This window comes from Xyrauchen texanus, chromosome 5 (assembly GCF_025860055.1).
Source record: "Xyrauchen texanus isolate HMW12.3.18 chromosome 5, RBS_HiC_50CHRs, whole genome shotgun sequence".
NCBI classification, from domain to species: domain Eukaryota; kingdom Metazoa; phylum Chordata; class Actinopteri; order Cypriniformes; family Catostomidae; genus Xyrauchen; species Xyrauchen texanus.
In genome coordinates, this window is record NC_068280.1 from 2,204,900 (window position 1) to 2,231,032 (window position 26,133).

Consider the following 26,133-nt stretch of genomic DNA (forward strand, 5'->3'; position numbering starts at 1 on the left):
ATGTTTGTACCTTTTTTCTCACGCCACCCCCACACAAACATCCACCGAAGTGCACACAACTCTGCCGCCACCTTCACCAACAACACAGTCAACATCTCCATCTACCACGGCTATCAGAACCTCTTTATATTCAACCTCTGATGACATCAGTTTGAATATGACAGGTATCAACGTCATCGGCTTCTTTTATAAATATCCCCTGATCACTCATGATTCATTTAGTCCACCACTGAAAGTCTCTTTTTATTCTTATTCCCCAGTGCCTATGAACACATCACTGTATATTATTGGTGGTGTGGTCGTCATGGTGATCATATTTGCAGTTGGATTGGTCGCTGTTGTCAAGTACAGGAAGAGAGTCCAGACATCAGCAAGTATGCAATATACTGTACATGCTGCACAAACATCAGTATTGTTGTAAAATAATGCCAGCTTTGAATGATTGAATTGTGAAAAATAATTATGATGTCATTATTGTCTTTTCCTTGTTTTTCGCTTTGATGTTTTCTCAGGCCGTGTGTCATTGGAGTCTGCCAAGGAATGTCACAATGAACGTACAGTTGAAGTGGTGAGTGATGCCAGTCATTCTATTAACCGCTGACTGACCTTCCTTTGAAAAATTGCATAAATAATCAACTTCATACTGGCAGCCATATTACTAGTGCACTTTTGTTTTCTTAATTCAGGCTAACAGTGTTTATAAGAGCGACCTTCCTGACTCACAGATGAAAGTCCCAGCACACCAGTCAGATTCAATCTATCAGAATGTATACATCAGCGTGGACCAGTCGGACATAGTGTATGGAAATCTCTGATGCCAGCATCGGTCAAAGAGTGTGGAGATTAAAGGGGCGGTCACTCCATTCACTCCCATTCAAACGCATGAGTTCGCTGTCCTTTTCTGCATATCGCTTCCCCCTTCAGAATATTGCGGCACGGCTTTGTGGCCCGTTCTGCATAACACACCAGCTCATTTCAGCTTATCACGGCCCATTAGACCCGTTTCGTCCCATTTACATTTACATTTATGCATTTATGCATTTGACTTACAGTGCACTTATTACAGGGACAATCCCCCCAGAGCATCCTGGAGTTAAGTGCCTTACTCAATGACACAATGGTGGTGGCTGTGGGGATAGAACCAGCAACCTTCTGATTACCAGTTATGTGCTTTAGCCCACTACGCCACCACCACTCCGTTTCACGGCCGCCCATTAGTCCCGTTTCACGGCCGCCCATTTGACCCATTTCATGGCTGGCCCATTAGACCCGTTTCGAGGCCGGCCCATTAGGCCCGTTTTGAGGCCAGCGCATTGGACACATTTCGCGGCCGGCCCATCAGACCCGTTTCACGGCCGGCTTATTAGACCCCCCCATTGGCCCGCCCGGTTGTCCTGGTGGCTTGTCCGCCCCTGATTGCCCCGAAAATGCGTAGGCCCACCGGGAAAATTCCCGAATGCCAGATTACCAATCCAGCTCTGGTCCTCCGTGTGACATCATTTCCTGGTCCGTTGCATTGTACAAAAAATTCTGCTTGCTCAATGCCTAGTGTGACCGCCCCTTAAAATGAGAAGGGATTGTCTGCGTCCTGTAAGACTACAGGCATGCCCTCCAAGGAACCAGCAAAATCTTGAAGTCTTGGAAAAGTTGGATGCCACATTCATACACTTTGTTTGTTGTGTTTATTTAGTCCTGCGGCAACTTTACGCCTTCACCTATCCATAACTCTAAACCTAACCATAACCACAAAACTTATTAAAATTAAACGTTTGTAAAATTATTACACATGATTGCAATCATTCCGCTGTATCACTAGGTGGCGACAGTGAGGAGAAATGGGTTCAGTTAGCCTATTAGCTTAGCATACCACAGTACGCCAAGCTCAAAAGCTAACTTGTGTGCTAACTGGAGAAAAACTGAAAAAATAAAATATTTTACCATTTGTATCTATTTGTATTATTGAACAAGCAGGAATTGCACAAACACCATAAGGAATCCAGTAAAGAGCACTTCCACAATATTTTTCATGAATTAAGTTCAGTTATCTTTAAAATCTTATGTTTAATAATATGACATACAATGTGACATATCATTTTTGTAATATTTAAAGAGTTAAAACAATATGAATCAACAGCAATTGTATAGGTTTTTAAAAGTTCTTGTAGCCAATAGAATTGCTTTATGATCCAATGGGGGCATTATGGGTAGTGGGTGTTCCTTTTTGCCTTGCGGGATGCAGACATACTCTTGAAATCAAGGCCGTAGATTTGGCTTGAAAATTGGGGCGGTTGCAGTGTGAAGAATATACATATTTCCACTGAGCATGGTATAAATAATGGGGGGATTGTCCTTGTGTTACAGGTTAAATTATGACAAATAATTTTTCAACTTTTCTTTCTCTGTTTTGTGGGTATGTGAGTTTATTTCACCAAAATATTGTATTGTTCAGTAATTTCATGGTAGTTTGTAGGTATTGAGAGAGTTCGTTGTTGTGTAAGTGCGCCCTCTATTGGAGAGAGGCTAGAGTTGTGTTCATATACTGATTTTTCGCGCTCTTTTCTCAGTCTGCGTTCTACTTGATTGAGAGAGGTGTACATCAGTTAAATGTAAACTTGAAATATACCTGTTGTAACTTTAGTTTTAGTGCACATGGTAATTTGTATGGGTATTTTATGATGAGTGCACATACTTTTAGTCGAGATGTGTTGAGAACTTTGCTGTTTTGAGAGCTTAAGAAATTGCTAACATAGCTAACCTCGTGTTTTGTTTTACTGTATGCTAGCGCTCGCATTTCTATCTTCTTGTGATGTAGCCCAGATGTTTCAGTTGTCCTTTTTTATGTTAGGCTGATTATGATTGAAGATAAAATCCTGAACTTGTGCTCTCTTTGAAATTGTACAGGTATGTACTTCCAATACCAGGTTTAGAATATAATGTGTTTGTTTAAAAGTTTTCTTGTATTGATTGATGTTCAATGGCACTGAACAGCCCAGATGTAAAGCATGTGCATTTTGCTTTGTGCATATAACTGTATGTATTCATTATTGAAAGAAAGATGGTTAATTTCATGTTGCATAATGTTAATGTAAAAGCTAAAAGCCCATTGTTAACAGAAATAACACGCAATATGACACATACACATGATATGCACGAGCCTAATGCAATATGTTTATTTTCCATAATAATTCTTATGTATTTTATTTTCTGGGGGTGCAATTTAAACAGTGACCTCTGGTGGACATGATTAAGTACTCTGATAAATACAAATTGACTGAGTAGCAGACAAAACATTTCGGTCATTGACTGCCATTAACTCCTTGTGTGTCAATTTAAAAAGTTACTCAGAGGACCTTAGAGGGAAAAAATGTCACAAATGTTATAAATGTAAATTTTGAAGTCAGGGCTCTGGAATGAAGCCGAAATATCATATAATTCATGATTTTATGCTTTAATGGCACTGGGATCAAATATTGCAGTTTCAATGGGGACATTTGTGTCCTGAAGGTCTTGAGTGTAACTATTGTGTGTATTATAGATGTATTATAGGAACTGAGGTTGAAATAGCTAAATTCTCAAAAAAATACACACCTCTGGCAAACATTTATACCGTTGGCATTAACTAAACTAAAAACAAAAATGTCCTGAAAGTCTGGCGTTTACAGGTGTGCAGTGGAAAGAACTCGTGAATCTGAAAATATCTAAAGGTAAGAATTATGCCTAGTGTTTGGTGTAGATTTCATGAATATAAAATACTTTATTTCACATGTTAATAACTATTACCTGCTCACTCACACACAAAAGAAAGCACACACAACTAAACCAGTGGCCAGCTCTAAATCTCAACCCTCCACACCAACCAGTTCATTCTCCAAATCCACTCCAGAGCTTGATGACATCACACTCTCACCTTCATTAACAGGTAACATGGAGCTTATATACTATCTATATATTTCAACAGTATATGTGGTGTTACTCATTATCTCTTTACATTTAAAGATTCTGTCGACACATCAAGTCCAGCAGAAGTGTTTGTTGAAGCTGGTGCGTTCCACCCTCTTTAGAGGCTAATATTTGATATATTATTTAACCCTCCTAGACTGTTCAATAACGGGTGACACCATGTTATTCAGGTCTTATTTACATATACATTTCTCAATTTCACCATAATTTGATCATACAAATATGCAAATGTATGTAACTTCACTACAGTAAAACATTCCACTTCTGTAAGTTTAAACATTCAGAAAATATGTGAACGTGTCATAAATTGGGGGGAAACTGCTGTGGCAAAAACTCAATACTGTGGCGGGGCGGGGCGGGTCGTGATTCTGCACACCCGGCCCATAATTGGGCTGATTAGTTCGAGAGGGAAAAGGGCCGACTGGGAGAGAGTTACGGGCAGCTGTCCGACACCTGTATGTGTGTTTGTGTTTTTTGGTTTTGTTTAATATTAAACTATTATTTATATTGTTAAGCCGGTTCTCGTCTCCTTCTTTCCATTAATCCCTTTACACTGGTGCCGAAATCCGGGAAGGAGGAGGGATGTGCCGTAGTAGAGTCCTCTACCCCAAAGGAGCAGCCGCAGCCATTCACTGGAGTACGCAGGAGCCCCGCCGCCTGGAAGTGGAGGAACGGCCGCCGACCATGAAGGGGCTCCCAACCAACCGCCTGAACGCACTGGCGCTGTCACAAATAAAAGGTTTAGAGCGCTCGCGTTGACACATCTGGAGGAGACGGCCTCAAACCGCTGCGTAGCGTCAACGGATGCACCCGGTGTAGACAGGGTGTTAAATGGCCGTTGCATTTGAGATGACGCCACCAGGAGACCAGAGGCGGCGAGAGTGTCAAAATTCGCTCTAGCTGCCCTGCCAACAACGCTATCGAAAATTCGTGGACGCTCTGATGTATTTGAAATAGGCGGCAACATTCGTTGAGAATGCTTGGTTTTGTGAACTTTATTTAAAGGGGCAACAAAACATCCAGACATGTCAACCGGTATCTTTATTGCCGCCATATCACAAGTAGCGTGTATCTTCATGAAATATTTTAATATATTATTATATAATATTATATAAACCATAATATCCACTTCATCAGCTCACCTGGCACACCAACAATTTCAGACACCTTTGTCCACTCATCGTTTTTTTATTTTATTTATATCCTTGTAAGCAAACGGGGACAGATCAAATATTACAGAAAAACCCGCCACGGCAATAATCCGTTCCTCCTCCACTTTGTCTTCGGAAATAATGTTTGGTGGGAACCAAAGTTTACTCTGTTGTGTTCTCTAGACTGACGTCAGAGGCTGTAGCTATTAGCCTCCTTGTTAGCACATCCGCCTCCCACGCAGGAGTCTTCGGTTCTAGTCCCGTTCCGAGCGGGGCAAACAGAGCTGGTTTCATATGCGGTGCCCTTTTTATGCCATACATAGTGCTGCATGTTCTTCCCAAACAATTCAACCTTAGTTTCATCAGTCCACAAAACATTTTCCCAGTAGCGTTATGCAGGGCTGGACTGGGAAGTGTCAAAGAGTTTATATGGATAAACCATGTCTTTGTGAGATCTTCCTTTGTTTTTGACAGACAGTTGCATTTGGTAAGGATGCCCCCTGGCAGCCTCCCTAGGGAGGTGTTTCAGGCACGTCCAGCTGGGAGGAGGCCTCGGGGAAGACCCAGGATTAGGTGGAGAGATTACATCTCCACACTGGCCTGGGAACGCCTCGGGGTCCCCCAGTCAGAGCTGGTTAATGTGGCTCGGGATAGGGAAGTTTGGGGCCCCCTGCTGGAGCAGCTGCCCCCGCGACCCGACTTCGGATAAGCGGTTGAAGATGGATGGAGTTGCATTACCTTCTAATATGACATCTCACATGGCTAGTGTGACGGTCTTGCCAGAGTGGTCTATTTACTGCATAATGGAGATACAAAAATGGAAATCATGGTTTCGTGGCACAGAGAATTAATCAGTCCTAAATGAAACACAAGAAAATACACGGAGGAATTACGATCAAGCCTCGTGAAACAAAGTCAGAATAACTCAATAGAAAAGAACACATTCGACGCCAAACACGTGTCAACAGATCCCTAACATGTTCATTACAAGATCAATTCACAATAGAGCAGTTATTTGTGTGTTTTTAAGTACTTTTAACTGCTAATTCTCCAGACACTCAAAATGTGCCACTTACCCACAGCATGTCTCATTAGTTCCCTTTTCCACTCGTCAAATACCATCATTCACGATTAGATGGCGCTGTGCCCATTTATGCAGTAATTTAACATATTTACATACCGTTACACTAGCTTTTATTATTATTATAATTATTATTTTCATCAGGTCCATCCTCTGCAGGCGAGGAGCTCTTACATTAATAAGATAATAGCACAGCAGCCTTTGTATTTGCTCACTTTACTGTAGAATATCCTGAGATTAATATTTATAACTATAATTATTAATGTAATACTCTTTATCTTAAGTTATTTTACTTGTAGTTGATTATTCTGCACTTTTGCACGTTGCTATTTTTTTTATTTTTACCAAAAGCAATTAAGTAGTTAACTTGTTTACAGTAAATTCATTGTCACCTGTTTTATTTAGCTATTTTCAGTACACCACATTAAGTTTGCCACTTAGTACTGTAAGACTTTGAATATTAAAGTGTAAATTAACACCTGAACACTCTTGTGGGTTTGCTACTGTTACAATTAAAAACTGTACAAGGGTAAAAACATGCCAGGCAGACATTGGTATGATGTCAGTAAATCAAATTCTGCTTTGGGCCCCATAAAGTCTTGGGCCGGCTCTGCTTTCACTTCACTACATTTTGAAGAGAAAATTTATACTTTTTTCCACAGCAAAAAAAATAACAGATGTATGTGTGAAAATGTGTGATTTGTTAAAAGAATTGAAAGAGTCGAATCTTTTAAATTAGATTCCTTTTAACTGAACAAAAAGATTCAAAGTTCGGTCTCAATGATTCGTTTTGCGAATCACGAATCTGAATCAAAGTCAGATTCGATGCATGCGCCAGATTACGTGTTCTGTCTTCTGTCTCCTCTGATTAAGACAAGAAACTGCTCATGTAAGTTACATTTTTTAATTTTAGACTAAGTAATTTGATAAGTTTAGGTTTAAACATTATGAAAACTGTTAAATAATGAAGTTATGTGCGATCAGTCTCCCGCCTTTCCAGGAGACCTGTTCATATAAAAGTCAATCACATGTGTTTACATTGTACATTTAAACAAGACATGATGTGTATGAATAATTACCAGCGCTCATGAAAATGTACAACAATATTTATTTTGATATTTCCTCATGAATATGTCCATAAATATTTATTTAGATTTTTTATGAAGATGTGAAAGGTCTTTGGCTAAGCAAAACATCTAGGTTACGGATGTAAACTCCGTTCCCTGATGGAGGGATCGAGACGTTGTGTCGAAGAAGTGACACTAGGGGTCTCTCTTGAGAGCCTTTTACATCTCTGATCTATGAGAAAAGGCCAATGAGAAATTGGCAGACAGAATTTGCATGTCCCGCCCCCGGACATACGGGTATAAAAGGAGGGAAATGCATCTGTTTCATTCAGGATTTTTCTGAGGAGCCGACAATGAGGTTCGGCCTCAACAGTGGCTCGGTTCATCGACGTGGCCTCGTTCTCTCCATCAGGGAATGGAGGTTACATCCATAACGTAGACGTTTCCCATCTGTCGCTCACTTCGACGTTGTGTCGAAGAAGTGACACTTGGGGTCCAATTTAAATCACGCCATGCGCTGAGCCGTGTACATGTACTGCTGACACAGGAGCGGGCAGGTATTTTACATGCCAAAGCAACCAACTGTGCCAGGCTGCACGTACCCTTCCCCAACAGCCCATAAAATCGCCAAAGCCTTCTGGTTCTTTACCCCTGACGGGGGGAACAAGGCGACGTGCCAAGCATGGGAGCAGGCCGTGCCTTTTCTCTCTCTCTTTTCTCTCTATGTTCCTCGCATAGAGTTAAAGCGGCTGGGGCCATCTTAACACTATCATACGCACTCGAGGAAGGCGATCTTTCCCAGTTTCCTATTCTTTCAGGGGGGAAAGACCCTGCGGAGACCACACCTGCCCAGACTGGGGGAGGTAAAGAGTGGTGAAATACATCACATGGGCTTTTAGGTCACATGTGGAGAATGGCGCGGTGGTAGAACCTACCTCATTGGGAGGGAGGAGTTGCTACAAACATGGCGACCGTGGGTCTGTGAGGACTGACTGCAGCGCTTGCAGGTTCAGCGCTTGCAGGTTCACTACCTGGTCCCTGAAGGGAGTGGTGGGAACCTTGGGCCGTAGCCAATTTGCGAACAAGTGCCACTTCAGGGCGTAAAGTTGCCTGGTAGAATGTGCTCTGGCTTGGTTGATCTTGTCTACGACAGCTGGTGGTAGATCAGCTAGATCTTCCGCATCCCATCCAGGGGCCAGACGTGGAGGTTCCAGAGGTCTGGGTGCGGATGCCAGAGCATGTCCCGTCCCTGAGAAAGAAGGTCCTTCTTCAGGGGGATTTGCCAGGGAGCGGCTGTCGCGAGGAGTACGAGGTCCGAGTGGGCCAATAGGGAGCCGCTAGAATTACTCATTCTGACCTTGCACAGCACCTGTGCAAGTAGGCTCACTGGGGGGAATGCGTACTTGCGCAACCCTGCGGGCCAGCTGTGTGCCAGCGCGACTGCCCCGAGTGGGCAGTGGGAGGTTTACACAGATCAGATCTACCTGGGCCTTGCCGAACCGTTCCCAAATCAGCTGGACCGACTGGGGTGAAGCCTCCAGTCTCCACTGGGCAAGCGTTCTCATGATAGTGTGTCCGCTACCACGTTGAGATTGCCCAGGATGTGAGTGGCAAGCAGCGACTTGAGTTCCTCCAAAGGAGGAGACGATGGGCAAGCTGTGACATGTGACAGGAGTGTACGCTGCCTTGGCAATTTATGTATGCTACCATGGTGGTGCTGTCTGATCGGATCAAGACGTGTTTGCCCTGAATTAGCGGGAGAAACCTCCGCAGGGCAAAAAGTACAGCCAACAACTCTAGACAGTTGATGTGCCAGCGCAGCGGGGCCCCTTTCCAATGGCCGACGGCTGTGTGCCCATTGCACACGGCGCCACAACCCAATTTGGAGGCGTCTGTGGTGACCAGGACGCGTCGGGACACCTGCTGCAAGGGGTCTGTCCAAGGTTTCAAAGTTTGGCGGCAGGCGGGGGTGATGAACACACGGCTCCCTTAATGTGCTTTTTGTAGCTTGAAATGTCTGGCCACTATTCACTTGCATTGAATTGACCTATAAAGCTGAAATATTCTTCTAAAAACTTTGGGCATGAGGGTGAGTAAATGATGATTACCACCAATCAAATAAGTTGCCATAGGTTTAATGATCTATTCCATAATTTATGCAATTTACATGTACTTTTGATACTTAAGTAAATTTAATATTAGTTACTTTAATACTTATACTTCAGTAATTTTCTCATGAACTACTTTAACTTGAGACAGTTTCCATGAAGGTAACTTTACTTTTACTCAAATATGACAAATTACTTTTACTCAAGTATGACAAATGGATACTTTATACAACACTGGTTATTCTGTTCTGACCAATTGTGTAGCTTGAGCAAAGGCTTAACAGATAGCGTACAACTTGAAAAAAGAACTCCAGAAAGCAGTCTTCATAACTTTAGTGACTTTACTGGTGATTTGCTTCTCAATAATATTTCTGTAAAAAGACATATATTGCCAAGGTTTAAACAATGGAATCAATAGCCGATAGAAACTGCGTGCACGTTGTTCTTGACTGCGTTCACTGAGGGAAACTGAAAGTAAACTATAGAAACATAGTGCAGTATCTTAAATGTCCAGTGGGAGGCAGAAACTAAACACAGCTAGACAAGCAACAGCACACTGGTACAAACAGTGACCTCAGATCTGTGTGAAAACAAATATACACATGGTCAACACACGTCAAGTGTTAAAAGTAAAAGAGGAAGTAGAAGTCTTGAGAGCATATATTTATTGATGCTTCTGCTAATAATACAAAAAAAAGAAAAGTAAAAAATGTAGACGAGCATTTGTAACTGTGAGTTCCTCAATATGATAAAAGCTCTTGACTGGTGGTTTTTCCTGTCAGTATTAGAGCCCTCAAGGCTGCTAAGAGCAACTGTAGATATATACACTGGTATTGCTGGAATATAACTGGTTTACACATCAGAAATGAAGTTCTTCTGTGTTGTCTGGATCTGGATTTCTCTGTCAGGTCAGTTGTGTGGTGAAGTGTTTGATCTCAAGTGAGTTTGCTTTGAGTTCAGGAAGTCACGCTTTAATGTGCATACGCAGAACAGATAGTCAGATCATCTTAACGAAATGCTTCATCATTGTTTAAAGTTGTGGTTGGGTTTCCTAATAACTTTGCACCTCAAGCTTTAACGATCATCTTAACTAAGGTCACTTGTTATTTTATGAAAGAGTAACGCCTGTAAACAAACCAGCACGTAGATCGCTCGTTATAAAGCAGAACTTTAAGTGCTTCATTACGGGAGTCGTCCAGTCCAAAGATGCTGATGACGTTGCCAGTATGTCCAGGTGTTTGTCTTCTCAAAATGAAAATAAGGTGGAAATACTGACAAACATGGAAGTTGTTTGTAAGCTGAAATGTATTACCAAACTACGACATGTAAATTTAGACCGAAAAGCGTTATAGTCTAAACGTGAACGTGTCCTGACACAAACCTGACTCGGCTGAATCACACATCAGACAGATGAAGATAGTTTCACTTTGCTTCTTTTTAAGAGAAAGATGCCAGTATCTGTAGTTGTGTCTCCGCTACTCTTGCTAAAATAACCCCACATTCAACTACTCACAGTTCAGGCTTTATACGGCGCCTCATGTCTATAGCGGGAGACATTAACACGTGCGGAGCGATAATCAAGCACTCACTTTTATTTCATCCTACAGGATTTGGAATTTCAGCTACTGATGGGATTAATGTACATGGATATACAGGCGGATCTGTCACTATTCGTTGTTCTCATGGCTGGGCTTCAACCAATGTAAAGTACTTCTGCAGAGATCCATGTAATAAGAAAGATGTTCTAGTTAAATCTAATCGGTCACCAAATGGGAGATTCAGACTGAAGGATTTTGGAAATGGCGACTTCAATGTGACCATCAGTGAACTACAGGAGTCAGACTCTGGACTTTACAGGTGTGCAGTGGAAAGATCTGTTAAAGACACATATAAGGAAGTGAATCTGAAAATATCTAAAGGTAAGAATTATGCCTAGTGTTTGGTGTAGATTTCATGAATATAAAATACTTTATTTCACATGTTAATAACTATTACCTGCTCACTCACACACAAAAGAAAGCACACACACAACTAAACCAGTGGCCAGCTCTAAATCTCAACCCTCCACACCAACCAGTTCATTCTCCAAATCCACTCCAGAGCTTGATGACATCACACTCTCACCTTCATTAACAGGTAACATGGAGCTTATATACTATCTATATATTTCAACAGTATATGTGGTGTTACTCATTATCTCTTTACATTTAAAGATTCTGTCAACACATCAAGTCCAGCAGAAGTGTTTGTTGAAGCTGGTGAGTTCCACCCTCTTTAGAGGCTAATATTTGATATATTATTTAACCCTCCTAGACTGTTCAATAACGGGTGACACCATGTTATTCAGGTCTTATTTACATATACATTTCTCAATTTCACCATAATTTGATCATACAAATATGCAAATGTATGTAACTTCACTACAGTAAAACATTCAACTTCTGTAAGTTTAAACATTCAGAAAATATGTGAACGTGTCATAAATTGGGGGGGAAATTGCTGTGGCAAAAACTCAACACTGTGGCAGGGCGGGGCGGGTCGTGATTCCGCACACCCGACCCTTAATTAGTCTGATTAAATGCAGACGGCAGTACGAGAGAGAGAGAGCGTTACGGGCAGCTGTCCGACACCTGTGTGTGTCTTTTTGGTTTAGTTTATAATTAAATATTATTTATATTGTCAAGCCGGTTCTGGCCTCCTCCTTTCCATTCATCCTTTTACAAACACATGTAAAAAAATGCTCTGTGTTAGGGTCTTTCCCATTCATTTAATACGGTCGGTCAATATTGAAAAATTAAAGCGGTCAAAAATGACCGAACAACTCAGAAGGGTTATAGGAATATTCTGTGTTCAATAAAGATCAAGTTAAGCTCAATCGACAGCATTGGTGGCAAAATATTGATTACCACATCATCCCTCCTTTTCTTTAAAACAAAGCCTATTACAGTGAGACACTTACAATGGAAGTCAATGGGGTTCAATCTGTAAACGTTAAAATACTCACTGTTACAAAAGTATAGACATAAAACAAAATTATATGCATACTAACATGATTTTAGTGTGATAAAATCACTTATTCTTCTCTTCTGTGTAAAATTACAGCCAATTTACAACTTCGTTGCTATGACGATGTAATGCCAGCAAACCCTAGGAGCCTAAAATGACTAAAAATGATGATTTACTTCCATTATAAGTGAACATTACAATCTGTCGGCTGAGCTTAATTTCTATTGAACCCCGAATAATTCTCTGAGATCTTGACACGCGCTCTCTCTGTATGTTTTCAGGTCCTCTGGTGTTCACAGCTGTGTGTCTGACGGCGACTCTGATCATATTCGGAGTGGTTCTCTGTGTATGGAATTGGCAAAAGAAAAAGTCACATAGTTCCAGTGGTAAATAAAAACACACAATTTAAAAGTGAAATATAATGTGTTTATAGTGTTTAAAGTGTTTCTCTTGCAACAGGCCCAGCTCACACTGATGCTAAACTCAAGAGAAAACACACCACATGTACCACAGAGGTGAGAGACACAGATAATAACTTCATTAACACTCTGAGAGCGTGTGTGTTTAAACAGTGTTATCTGGCTAATATGATTCTGAGATAGTTTCCTGTAATAAGTCTTGTCATTGTTTTGCTGTTGTTGTGTTGACTCTACAGGCTGCTGGTGATTATGAGGAGATCAGAGACACTCAACAGCAGACTGAACCACACACACAGGCCATCATTTACTCCACTGTTAATACAAGTCCTGGAGGCAATCAGATCCAAGATCCTCCATTATACTCCACCCTCTCCGATCAACCAGAGTCGTGCACCAACCAAACTCCAAACTCCTGGAATAATGCAGAACCTTTAGTTACATATGCATCAATTAAGCATACTGAAGTCTGTGGACCAAACACACTTATTAGATCAGAAGATACAGAGACATATGACACTGTGTACTCTAAAGACACATTCTGACTCCATTTACACTGTTTCGGGTGTGAACAGGGTCAAACCGTTTTGTGACCTGGTGTAAACAGCAATCTGTCTCGCCTGACCACATGAGACAGATATTAATAACAGGTGCAAACAGGCCCTTTAACATGATTAAATTGTGTTGCTCTGTATTTGTATGTTATGTGGAAGTAGTAAACATCATGTCTGATCTGGATTGGTTTCGAAATGCAAGTTATATACAGTGTAAATGATATATTCTGGTCTTCACTCTGATTTCAACATGACAAGTGGAAACATATCTTAACCCAGGGTTTAAAACACGATAATCTGGGGTTCAGTGCGGTGTGAAAAGCCTTTAGTGGACTCTTCTGTCACTTTAGGCATACGTGACACCAGCATCTATGATTCTGGGTAGGAGCCTCTATTTCACACTGATCTTGGATCAGATTGCCCAATGCAAACCTGATTCACACCAATTATGAAAAAGAGTTCAACCACTGATCTCAGGTCTGTGTGAAATGAGTTACATATGTTAAAAGAGGAAGTGAAGTATATATATATATTTTTGGAGGGCGCTCTCATGCATTGCAATAATAGAGTTATAAAAGCTACCGAATCCACAAACATCTCATTTAAATCGACTGGAGACTCAAAATGTTAGTGATGAACATGAAGACCCGCCATGTCCTGTGGATCTCGATCTTTCTGACAGGTCAGTTCTCAATGTGTTTGTCACTGTTGCTTTACTTTCTAATGCAGCTTGTGCTTTTTCCTCTGACTATATGTGGATTTGAGCACTGCTCCAGGAAAAAACGCTGGTACTCCATGCTTGAATTGCCTATATGGCAGGAATATTCCTTATTACAGTCTAGAGACATGTTTAATTACATTAATCTTTTTAACAGCCCAAGTATTTAACTAGCATTGTTTAACATGTCCAACGTGTCAACTACTGATAGTGGGACTTTGTGTTTGTCTGATCAATGGTAGACAAGAGGAGTGTTTGGGAATTCCATTTGTTGCTGCTAAAGACACATAAAGAAAAAAAAATCACACTTAAAGCTATTTCAATGCAATGAAAACATCAATCGAAGGTGTTGTCTTCTTAAAGGGTTAGTTCACCCAAAAATTGTCTTGTAATTTACCCTCAAGCCATCCTTGGTGTATATGACTTTCTTCTTTCAGCCAAACACAATCACAGTTATATTAAAAATATCCGGCTTTATAATGGGAGTGAATGGTACCTTAGATTTTGAAGCCAAAAAAAGTGCATCCATCCATCAAAAAGTTGAGTTGGCGTAGCGTAAGCTCCGTGAGAAGTGATGAACGTGGTGCTCGCTGAGGTGCTCAAACACTGAAAGTGGTGCTATTTGTAACGAATGGTAGCTGAGATGAGACAGGAGACGTAAGATCTATTTGCAGGCTTTAATAAAAATGATGACAGTGAAACAACAAGCGGAAATCAAAACAAGAAGTGACTAAGGAATGCAAAAACTAAAGGGTATTTATACAAACTATACTAATGAGGGAATGGAAAACATGTTAGAACAATGAGGAAAAGATGGCAGTGATGAGGGCAGTGCATGATGGGAAGCGTTGTCCGGGGAAACACGAGGGAGACAGACCGTTAGACTTTTGTTGATTTTAACCACTAAAAGATTAAGATGTCGGGTAAGGTCTCCAGATGTTGTTCTGTTCCTGGTTGTAGAAAAATGCATCTTTGCAAAATGTTCGAAGCATCCCAACGTTTGTCACGATTCCCGTTGTCTGCTCTGTGTTTCTCCCCTGTCCCGGACTACACTTCCCATAATTCACTGCCAGCAGTCATTCATTGTTCTCACCTGTGTGTCGTTTATTCATTATTCTTGTGTATTTAAACCCTGTTGTTTCACCATTCGTGGTCAGTAGTTAAATTTAATGTCTGTAGCCTCGACCGTCCCAGAGCCAGCGCCTGTAGCCTCGACCGTCCCAGAGCCAGCGCCTGTAGCCTCGACCGTCCCAGAGCCAGCCCTGTAGCCTCGACCGATCCCAGAGCCAGCGCCTGTAGCCTCGACCGATCCCAGAGCCAGCCCTGTAGCCTCGACCGTCCCAGAGCCAGAGCCTGTAGCCTCGACCGATCCCAGAGCCAGCCTGTAGCCTCGACCGTCCACAGAGCCAGTGCCCATAGCCTCGACTGTCCCCATGTCCACGCTCCCTGCTGGCCGAAGGAAAAGGAGAAGGAGGAGGGCACCTTCTCACCAGTCTCTGCTAGTGCTCGTGACCACTGAGGTCATCATCGAGCCTCCCAGGGCTCTGCCTCTCAAGCCTTCCAGGGCTCCGCCTCTCGAGCCTCCCGGTGCTCCGCCTCTCGAGCCTTCCACGGCTCCGCCTCCAGAGCCTTCCACGGCGCCACCTTCCGCGGCTCCACCTTTAGAGCCTTCCGCGGCTCCGCCTTCAGAGCCTTCCAGGGCTCCGCATTCAGAACCTCCCATGGCACTGTCTCCAGAGCATTCTACGGCTCCGCCTCCTGAGCCTGCCATGACTCTGCCACCTGAGTCTTCCACGGCTCCGCCCTTCATGGTTCTGCCTTCCACGGCTCCGCCCTCTGAGTTCACCATGGCTGTGGTCCTATGGCCACCTCCCGGGCCTCCTGACCCAGTCCCTGTCCAGTGGCCGCCTCTCAGGCCTCCTGACCCAGTCCGCGTCCTGTGGCCGCCTCTCAGGCCTTCTGACCCAATCCCCGTCCTGTGGCCACCTCCCAGACCTCCAGACCCAGTCTCCGCCATCATTCCCTTGGTCTCCAGACCGTCCGCCTGACCTTCTCTGGACTGCCTGTTTGCCCCTTGTGCCCCCCTTGGACTGCCTGTTTGCCCCTTGTGCCCTCCTTGGTCTGCCTGCCCCCTTTTACTCCTTGGATACTTTATTTTGTTTTTGTGGGGTTTTTTTTTGGGGAGCGTCTAGAATCCGCTCCTTGGGGGGTGGGGGGTTAGGCACGATTCCCCATTGTCTGCTCTGTGTTTCTCCCCTGTCCCGGACTACACTTCCCATAATTCCCTGACCTCATCACTGCCAGCAGTCATTCATTGTTCTCACCTGTGTGTCGTTTATTCATTATCCTTGTGTATTTAAACCCTGTTGTTTCACCATTCGTGGTCAGTAGTTAAATTTAAAGGGGTCATGACATGGTTTTTTTATTGTATTATTATGTTCCCTTAGGTGCAATTATAGTATTAATATATTTTTTTTTAAGAAAAACTTTTAAAATCTAGTGATTTATGACCTTTTCCCACCCTGTTTCTCATCCTCTGATTCAAACAGTCTGTTTTGGGGGCGTTTTCCATTTAAGACTTCAGTGTTAACGCCCACTGTTATGATTGGCTAACGTCAGTGCCTATGTATCAATTATTGACGCCCCAGCCAGAACAATATGCAAGTAAACTAAGTAAAAACACTGTGATTATTCATAATGAATGAAATTGCGCTTTAAAAAGTAGTTTAAAGTTTAAAATAGATTACTTACAGTTTAGCGTCGTCGTTGTTCCCAGAATAGTCGGCACGGACTTATCTTTGAGCAACAGTTTTCTGGCAAAGCCAGCATCATATTGAGATTTGTTCTCAAAACAGTCATCCTTAAAATGTACAGAACAAGCGCTTAAGTTAACACTGCCGTGACTGGGACGTCCGCAAAAAATAAACTGCATCCATTTTTCCCTGGCGTCTGGATCTTTCGGCAGCTTATTCAGAGGTTTTGTTTGACCACAGCCAGGAACAGCACATCTGTGTGGCATCGTAATTTTCCTGTGCACAAGTAGTCTCTGTCAGAGCTCGCTGTCCATCGACTGAACACTTGTGAGGCGACGGCGATACTGAAATGAGCGTAGTTGTCTTGCGCTTAAAGCGTAGTTATCTTGTGCTGGAGGCGGTCATATGCAAACGCTGGTACGTCACTTCTAACCGACACGTCACTTCTAACCATGAATCCAGAACGAGCTGTATTTTGAGCTTGATTAAATAAATGATTCGTTTAGAATGGGGAGGACGTCTTAAAATATTAAACTTGCAGGACGTTTTAATGATACAAAGACCTCTTATATACCAAAAGATCAAGGCAAATTTGGTTTCTCATGTCATGACCCCTTTAATGTCTGTTCCTGAATGTGTCCCTGCATGTGCCCTTCGTGGATGTTTCTCTTGTTTATATTTTGGTTTTCCCCTCGTGGATGTCTTATTTTGTTCCCTGTGTTTTTGTATATTCTGAGTTACCCAGTTCATCTTTTGTTTTCCCATTAAAACTGCATGTAGATCCTCACTCCTCATCTGATTCGTAACAACGTTAGTCAATGTGGGATTACACGTTTGTTCGGCACATTTCTCCAAGGATCCTTTTGATAACTCTTGATTCAGGCTTTGCCATAATAATAAAAAACTGTATATTGAAAGTGAAATTGAAACAATGCCAACTACATGAACATGACAGTCATGCTGGTGAGTAACAAATTAACTTAATTTTCATTGTCAGATATTTGTAATCACAAAATAAATGATCAGCAAGTAAAAGACGCTGACTATCACCTTGAGTTGGAATCCAGGGTGTGCTGAGTGACTTCAGGTCTCCTATGCAACCAAATTGGCCCGGTTGCTAGGGAGGGTACAGTCACATTGGGTTAACCTCCTTGTGGTTGCTATAATGTGGTTCTCGCTCTCGGTGGGGCGTGTGGTGAGTTGTGTGTAGATGCCGTGTACAATAATGTGACTGACAGTGAAGCCTCAATACACGCTAGGTCTCCGCAGTAACACGCTCAACAAGTCATGAGATAAGATTTGCGGATTAATGGTTTCAGATGTGGCGGCAACTGAGATTCGTCCTCGACCACCCGGATTGAGGTGAGGCACTATGCCACCACGAGGACTTAGGGCACATTGGGAATTGAGCATGCCAAATTGGGGAGAAAATCCCCAAAAATATAAACGTGTATTGGGTTAGAATTACTGAGTGCACCTTTAAAGTTTAGTGTGGGGATTTAAGTCACTTTTAGCATCACACAGGAGACATTTCACCTCAGAACTGCCATGATCCTTGCAAAAATGTTGCCACAGCCCCTTAATTTTCTTTAGATTTGGATGATCTCATTATGCTGCAGTTCAAGTTGCACTAGATAATAAAAAGACTCAAATGTATTCCCTCTTATACTGTAGTTTTGCATCAGTTACACGGCAGATAAACTGTCCCATACAATCTGTATCAGGGAATGGACAAATTGTACAGAGATAGAAACACTTTACTATAAATGATTCCAGCTGCAATGTTGATTTTGACCTTGAATACAGCACTCATCTGTACTCTAGACAGGCCGATACCAACAGAAATGTTCCAGCATCTGAGCTGCAATTAAAGACTGATCTTGGCGCAGGTTTTCCAGCACAAGTCTTGAACTTTACAATAGTAACAGTAACCATAGAACTGCTCACATTTCTCAGTAGAAGGGTAACGAATACCATAAACACGTGTGAAAGACAGAGGAAGTGGTTATGAGCCTCTGTGTTTATGAGACACAAAGACTAAGACTGCTCAGACAACGAGGAGATCCTATCTCCTGTGTAAAACAAGTCTTTTATAGGAATACACAATCTTTTGAATGACATTATTGAAAGACAGAAAACTTACATTTTATTTCATCCTTCAGGATTTGGAATTTCAGCTACTGATGGGATTAATGTACATGGATATACAGGCGGATCTGTCACTATTCATTGTTCTCATGGCTGGGCTTCAACCAATGTAAAGTATTTCTGCAGAGATCCATGTGATTACAAAGATATTGTAGTTAAATCTGATCAATCACCAAATGGGAGATTCAGTCTGAAGGATTTTGGAAATGGCGACTTCACTGTGACCATCAGTGAACTACAGGAGTCAGACTCTGGACTTTACTGGTGTGCAGTGGAAAGATCTGTTAAAGACACATATAATGAAGTGAATCTGAAAATATCTAAAGGTAAGAATGGTGCACAGTGATGCTTTATCGTCTATATTTAAATATTGTCTCTTTTTATTTCCATATTTGTCCATTATTATAAAAATGTTTGTACCTTTTTTCTCACGCCACCCCCACACAAACATCCACCGAAGTGCACACAACTCTGCCGCCACCTTCACCAACAACACAGTCAACATCTCCATCTACCACGGCTATCAGAACCTCTTTATATTCAACCTCTGATGACATCAGTTTGAATATGACAGGTATCAACGTCATCGGCTTCTTTTATAAATATCCCCTGATCACTCATGATTCATTTAGTCCACCACTGAAAGTCTCTTTTTATTCTTATTCCCCAGTGCCTATGAACACATCACTGTATATTATTGGTGGTGTGGTCGTCATGGTGATCATATTTGCAGTTGGATTGGTCGCTGTTGTCAAGTACAGGAAGAGAGTCCAGACATCAGCAAGTATGCAATATACTGTACATGCTGCACAAACATCAGTATTGTTGTAAAATAATGCCAGCTTTGAATGATTGAATTGTGAAAAATAATTATGATGTCATTATTGTCTTTTCCTTGTTTTTCGCTTTGATGTTTTCTCAGGCCGTGTGTCATTGGAGTCTGCCAAGGAATGTCACAATGAACGTACAGTTGAAGTGGTGAGTGATGCCAGTCATTCTATTAACCGCTGACTGACCTTCCTTTGAAAAATTGCATAAATAATCAACTTCATACTGGCAGCCATATTACTAGTGCACTTTTGTTTTCTTAATTCAGGCTAACAGTGTTTATAAGAGCGACCTTCCGGACACACAGATGAAAGTCCCAGCACACCAGTCAGATTCAATCTATCAGAATGTATACATCAGCGTGGACCAGTCGGACATAGTGTATGGAAATCTCTGATGCCAGCATCGGTCAAAGAGTGTGGAGACAAAAGGGGCGGTCACTCCATTCACTCCCATTCAAACGCATGAGTTCGCTGTCCTTTTCTGCATATCGCTTCCCCCTTCAGAATATTGCGGCACGGCTTTGTGGCCCGTTCTGCATAACACACCAGCTCATTTCAGCTTATCACGGCCCATTAGACCCGTTTCGTCCCATTTACATTTACATTTATGCATTTATGCATTTGACTTACAGTGCACTTATTACAGGGACAATCCCCCAGAGCATCCTGGAGTTAAGTGCCTTACTCAATGACACAATGGTGGTGGCTGTGGGGATAGAACCAGCAACCTTCTGATTACCAGTTATGTGCTTTAGCCCACTACGCCACCACCACTCCGTTTCACGGCCGCCCATTAGTCCCGTTTCACGGCCGCCCATTAGTCCCGTTTCACGGCCGCCCATTTGACCCATTTCATGGCTGGCCCATTAGACCCGGTTTCGCGGTCGGCCCATTAGACCCGTTTCGAGGCCGGCCCATTAGGCCCGTTTTGAGGCCAGCGCATTGGACACATTTCGCGGCCGGCCCATCAGACCCGTTTCACGGCCGGCTTATTAGACCCCCCCCATTGGCCCGCCCGGTTGTCCTGGTGGCTTGTCCGCCCCTGATTGCCCCGAAAATGCGTAGGCCCACCGGGAAAATTCCCGGAATGCCAGATTACCAATCCAGCTCTGGTCCTCCCGTGTGACATCATTTCCTGGTCCGTTGCATTGTACAAAAAAATTCTGCTTGCTCAATGCCTAGTGTGACCGCCCCTTAAAATGAGAAGGGATTGTCTGCGTCCTGTAAGACTACAGGCATGCCCCTCCAAGGAACCAGCAAAATCTTGAAGTCTTGGAAAAGTTGGATGCCACATTCATACACTTTGTTTGTTGTGTTTATTTAGTCCTGCGGCAACTTTACGCCTTCACCTATCCATAACTCTAAACCTAACCATAACCACAAAACTTATTAAAATTAAACGTTTGTAAAATTATTACACATGATTGCAATCATTCCGCTGTATCACTAGGTGGCGACAGTGAGGAGAAATGGGTTCGGTTAGCCTATTAGCTTAGCATACCACAGTACGCCAAGCTCAAAAGCTAACTTGTGTGCTAACTGGAGAAAAACTGAAAAACTAAAATATTTTATCATTTGTATCTATTTGTATTATTGAACAAGCAGGAATTGCACAAACACCATAAGGAATCCAGTAAAGAGCACTTCCACAATATTTTTCATGAATTAAGTTCAGTTATCATTAAAATCTTATGTTTAATAATATGACATACAATGTGACATATCATTTTTGTAATATTTAAAGAGTTAAAACAATATGAATCAACAGCAATTGTGTAGGTTTTTAAAAGTTCTTGTAGCCAATAGAATTGCTTTATGATCCAATGGGGGCATTATGGGTAGTGGGTGTTCCTTTTTGTCTTGCGGGATGCAGACATACTCTTGAAATCAAGGCCGTAGATTTGGCTTGAAAATTGGGGCGGTTGCAGTGTGAAGAATATACATATTTCCACTGAGCATGGTATAAATAATGGGGGGATTGTCCTTGTGTTACAGGTTAAATTATGACAAATAATTTTTCAACTTTTCTTTCTCTGTTTTGTGGGTATGTGAGTTTATTTCACCAAAATATTGTATTGTTCAGTAATTTCATGGTAGTTTGTAGGTATTGAGAGAGTTCGTTGTTGTGTAAGTGCGCCCTCTATTGGAGAGAGGCTAGAGTTGTGTTCATATACTGATTTTTCGCGCTCTTTTCTCAGTCTGCGTTCTACTTGATTGAGAGAGGTGTACATCAGTTAAATGTAAACTTGAAATATACCTGTTGTAACTTTAGTTTTAGTGCACATGGTAATTTGTATGGGTATTTTATGATGAGTGCACATACTTTTAGTCGAGATGTGTTGAGAACTTTGCTGTTTTGAGAGCTTAAGAAATTGCTAACATAGCTAACCTCGTGTTTTGTTTTACTGTATGCTAGCGCTCGCATTTCTATCTTCTTGTGATGTAGCCCAGATGTTTCAGTTGTCCTTTTTTATGTTAGGCTGATTATGATTGAAGATAAAATCCTGAACTTGTGCTCTCTTTGAAATTGTACAGGTATGTACTTCCAATACCAGGTTTAGAATATAATGTGTTTGTTTAAAAGTTTTCTTGTATTGATTGATGTTCAATGGCACTGAACAGCCCAGATGTAAAGCATGTGCATTTTGCTTTGTGCATATAACTGTATGTATTCATTATTGAAAGAAAGATGGTTAATTTCATGTTGCATAATGTTAATGTAAAAGCTAAAAGCCCATTGTTAACAGAAATAACACGCAATATGACACATACACATGATATGCACGAGCCTAATGCAATATGTTTATTTTCCATAATAATTCTTATGTATTTTATTTTCTGGGGGGGTGCAATTTAAACAGTGACCTCTGGTGGACATGATTAAGTACTCTGATAAATACAAATTGACTGAGTAGCAGACAAAACATTTCGGTCATTGACTGCCATTAACTCCTTGTGTGTCAATTTAAAAAAGTTACTCAGAGGACCTTAGAGGGGAAAAAATGTCACAAATGTTATAAATGTAAATTTTGAAGTCAGGGCTCTGGAATGAAGCCGAAATATCATATAATTCATGATTTTATGCTTTAATGGCACTGGGATCAAATATTGCAGTTTCAATGGGGACATTTGTGTCCTGAAGGTCTTGAGTGTAACTATTGTGTGTATTATAGATGTATTATAGGAACTGAGGTTGAAATAGCTAAATTCTCAAAAAATACACACCTCTGGCAAACATTTATACCGTTGGCATTAACTAAACTAAAAACAAAAATGTCCTGAAAGTCTGGCGTTTACAGGTGTGCAGTGGAAAGAACTCGTGAATCTGAAAATATCTAAAGGTAAGAATTATGCCTAGTGTTTGGTGTAGATTTCATGAATATAAAATACTTTATTTCACATGTTAATAACTATTACCTGCTCACACACACACAAAAGAAAGCACACACAACTAAACCAGTGGCCAGCTCTAAATCTCAACCCTCCACACCAACCAGTTCATTCTCCAAATCCACTCCAGAGCTTGATGACATCACACTCTCACCTTCATTAACAGGTAACATGGAGCTTATATATTATCTATACATTTCAACAGTATATGTGGTGTTACTCATTATCTCTTTACATTTAAAGATTCTGTCGACACATCAAGTCCAGCAGAAGTGTTTGTTGAAGCTGGTGCGTTCCACCCTCTTTAGAGGCTAATATTTGATATATTATTTAACCCTCCTAGACTGTTCAATAACGGGTGACACCATGTTATTCAGGTCTTATTTACATATACATTTCTCAATTTCACCATAATTTGATCATACAAATATGCAAATGTATGTAACTTCACTACAGTAAAACATTCCACTTCTGTAAGTTTAAACATTCAGAAAATATGTGAACGTGTCATAAATTGGGGGGGAAATTGCTGTGGCAAAAACTCAACACTGTGGCAAGGCGGGGGCCGCGGGGCGGGGCGGGTCGTGATTCCGCACACCCGGTCTCTAATAAGGCTGATTAGCCCGAGAGGGAAAAGGGCCGACTGAAGATGGCAGTGCATCAGAGAGAGAGTTACGGGCAGCTGCCCGGCACCTGTATGTGTGTTTGTGTCTTTTTGGTTTAGTTTATAATTAAACTATTATTTAAATTCCTCCTCCTTTCCATTAACCCATTTACAATGGTGCCGAAATCCAGGAAGGAGGAGGGATGTGCCGTAGTAGAGTCCTCGCCGCTACCATCCACCCCAAAGGAGCAGCTGCGGCCATCTGGAAGTGGAGGACCGGCCGCCGACCATGATGGGAGAAGGGGCTCCCAACCAACCACCTGGAGCGGTTACCGCTGCCAGGATCGGGGGAGACCCCTACCGTCCAACAAAAAGGCGTCGGGGCGTTCTGTCCGCCAGGGGCCGGAGGACTGCCTCCGAGACGGGGATGACCTACCGGCAGACAATGCGCAAGGCACACCCACCCACCCCCCAGGGAAAGGAGGGGGGGATGTACATCTGAGCAGAGGGCGGGGCCAGGTCGTGATTCTGCACACCCGACCCTTAATTAGTCTGATTAAATGCAGACGGCAGTACGAGAGAGAGAGAGCGTTACGGGCAGCTGTCCGACACCTGTGTGTGTCTTTTTGGTTTAGTTTATAATTAAATATTATTTATATTGTCAAGCCGGTTCTGGCCTCCTCCTTTCCATTCATCCTTTTACAAACACATGTAAAAAAAATGCTCTGTGTTAGGGTCTTTCCCATTCATTTAATACGGTCGGTCAATATTGAAAAATTAAAACGGTCAAAAATGACCGAACAACTCAGAAGGGTTATAGGAATATTCTGTGTTCAATAAAGATCAAGTTAAGCTCAATCGACAGCATTGGTGGCAAAATATTGATTACCACATCATCCCTCCTTTTCTTTAAAACAAAGCCTATTACAGTGAGACACTTACAATGGAAGTCAATGGGGTTCAATCTGTAAACGTTAAAATACTCACTGTTACAAAAGTATAGACATAAAACAAAATTATATGCATACTAACATGATTTTAGTGTGATAAAATCACGTATTCTTCTCTTCTGTGTAAAATTACAGCCAATTTACAACTTCGTTGCTATGACGATGTAATGCCAGCAAACCCTAGGAGCCTAAAATGACTAAAAATGATGATTTACTTCCATTATAAGTGAACATTACAATCTGTCGGCTGAGCTTAATTTCTATTGAACCCCGAATAATTCTCTGAGCTCTTGACACGCGCTCTCTCTGTATGTTTTCAGGTCCTCTGGTGTTCACAGCTGTGTGTCTGACGGCGACTCTGATCATATTCGGAGTGGTTCTCTGTGTATGGAATTGGCAAAAGAAAAAGTCACATAGTTCCAGTGGTAAATAAAAACACACAATTTAAAAGTGAAATATAATGTGTTTATAGTGTTTAAAGTGTTTCTCTTGCAACAGGCCCAGCTCACACTGATGCTAAACTCAAGAGAAAACACACCACATGTACCACAGAGGTGAGAGACACAGATAATAATAACTTCATTAACACTCTGAGAGCGTGTGTGTTTAAACAGTGTTTATCTGGCTAATATGATTCTGAGATAGTTTCATGTAATAAGTCTTGTCATTGTATTGCTGTTGTTGTGTTGACTCTACAGGCTGCTGGTGATTATGAGGAGATCAGAGACACTCAACAGCAGACTGAACCACACACACAGGCCATCATTTACTCCACTGTTAATACAAGTCCTGGAGGCAATCAGATCCAAGATCCTCCATTATACTCCACCCTCTCCGATCAACCAGAGTCGTGCACCAACCAAACTCCAAACTCCTGGAATAATGCAGCAACTATAGTTACATATGCATCAATTAAGCATACTGAAGTCTGTGGACCAAACACACTTATTAGATCAGAAGATACAGAGACATATGACACTGTGTACTCTAAAGACACATTCTGACTCCATTTACACCATTTCGGGTGTGAACAGGGTCAAACCGTTTTGTGACCTGGTGTAAACAGCAATCTGTCTCGCCTGATCACATGAGACAGATATTAATAACAGGTGCAAACAGGCCCTTTAACATGATTAAATTGTGTTGCTCTGTATTTGTATGTTATGTGGAAGTAGTAAACATCATGTCTGATCTGGATTGGTTTCGAAATGCAAGTTATATACAGTGTAAATGATATATTCTGGTCTTGACTCTGATTTCAACATGACAAGTGGAAACATATCTTAACCCAGGGTTTAAAACACGATAATCTGGGGTTCAGTGCGGTGTGAAAAGCCTTTAGTGGACTCTTCTGTCACTTTAGGCATGCGTGACACCAGCATCTATGATTCTGGGTA

The 26,133-nt window shown here is 41.9% G+C and overlaps 1 protein-coding gene and 1 long non-coding RNA gene across 2 annotated transcripts; both read left to right on the forward strand.

Moving 5' to 3' along the window:
- The first annotated feature begins 10,232 nt into the window (after positions 1–10,232).
- Positions 10,233–25,740, forward strand: LOC127644081 (trem-like transcript 1 protein). The gene is made up of 7 exons (XM_052127100.1): positions 10,233–10,275; positions 10,975–11,286; positions 11,384–11,503; positions 11,581–11,625; positions 25,057–25,161; positions 25,235–25,290; positions 25,435–25,740. Exons 1-7 carry the CDS (start codon positions 10,233–10,235, stop codon positions 25,738–25,740), a joined length of 987 nt encoding a protein of 328 aa, XP_051983060.1.
- Positions 12,681–13,093, forward strand: LOC127643785 (uncharacterized). Its single transcript, XR_007970573.1, has 3 exons — positions 12,681–12,759; positions 12,833–12,888; positions 13,029–13,093. It is a non-coding gene; the product is annotated as an uncharacterized LOC127643785 (long non-coding RNA).
- Positions 25,741–26,133: the final 393 nt, after the last annotated feature.

Bases quoted from the DNA above. Each gene is read 5' to 3' on its own strand.
- LOC127644081 (XM_052127100.1), top strand. From the start codon at position 10,233: ATGAAGTTCTTCTGTGTTGTCTGGATCTGGATTTCTCTGTCAG. The intron at 11,504-11,580 runs GTAACATGGAGC...TTACATTTAAAG, and splicing joins ACTCTCACCTTCATTAACAG to ATTCTGTCAACACATCAAGT. The intron at 25,162-25,234 runs GTAAATAAAAAC...CTCTTGCAACAG, and splicing joins AAAGTCACATAGTTCCAGTG to GCCCAGCTCACACTGATGCT.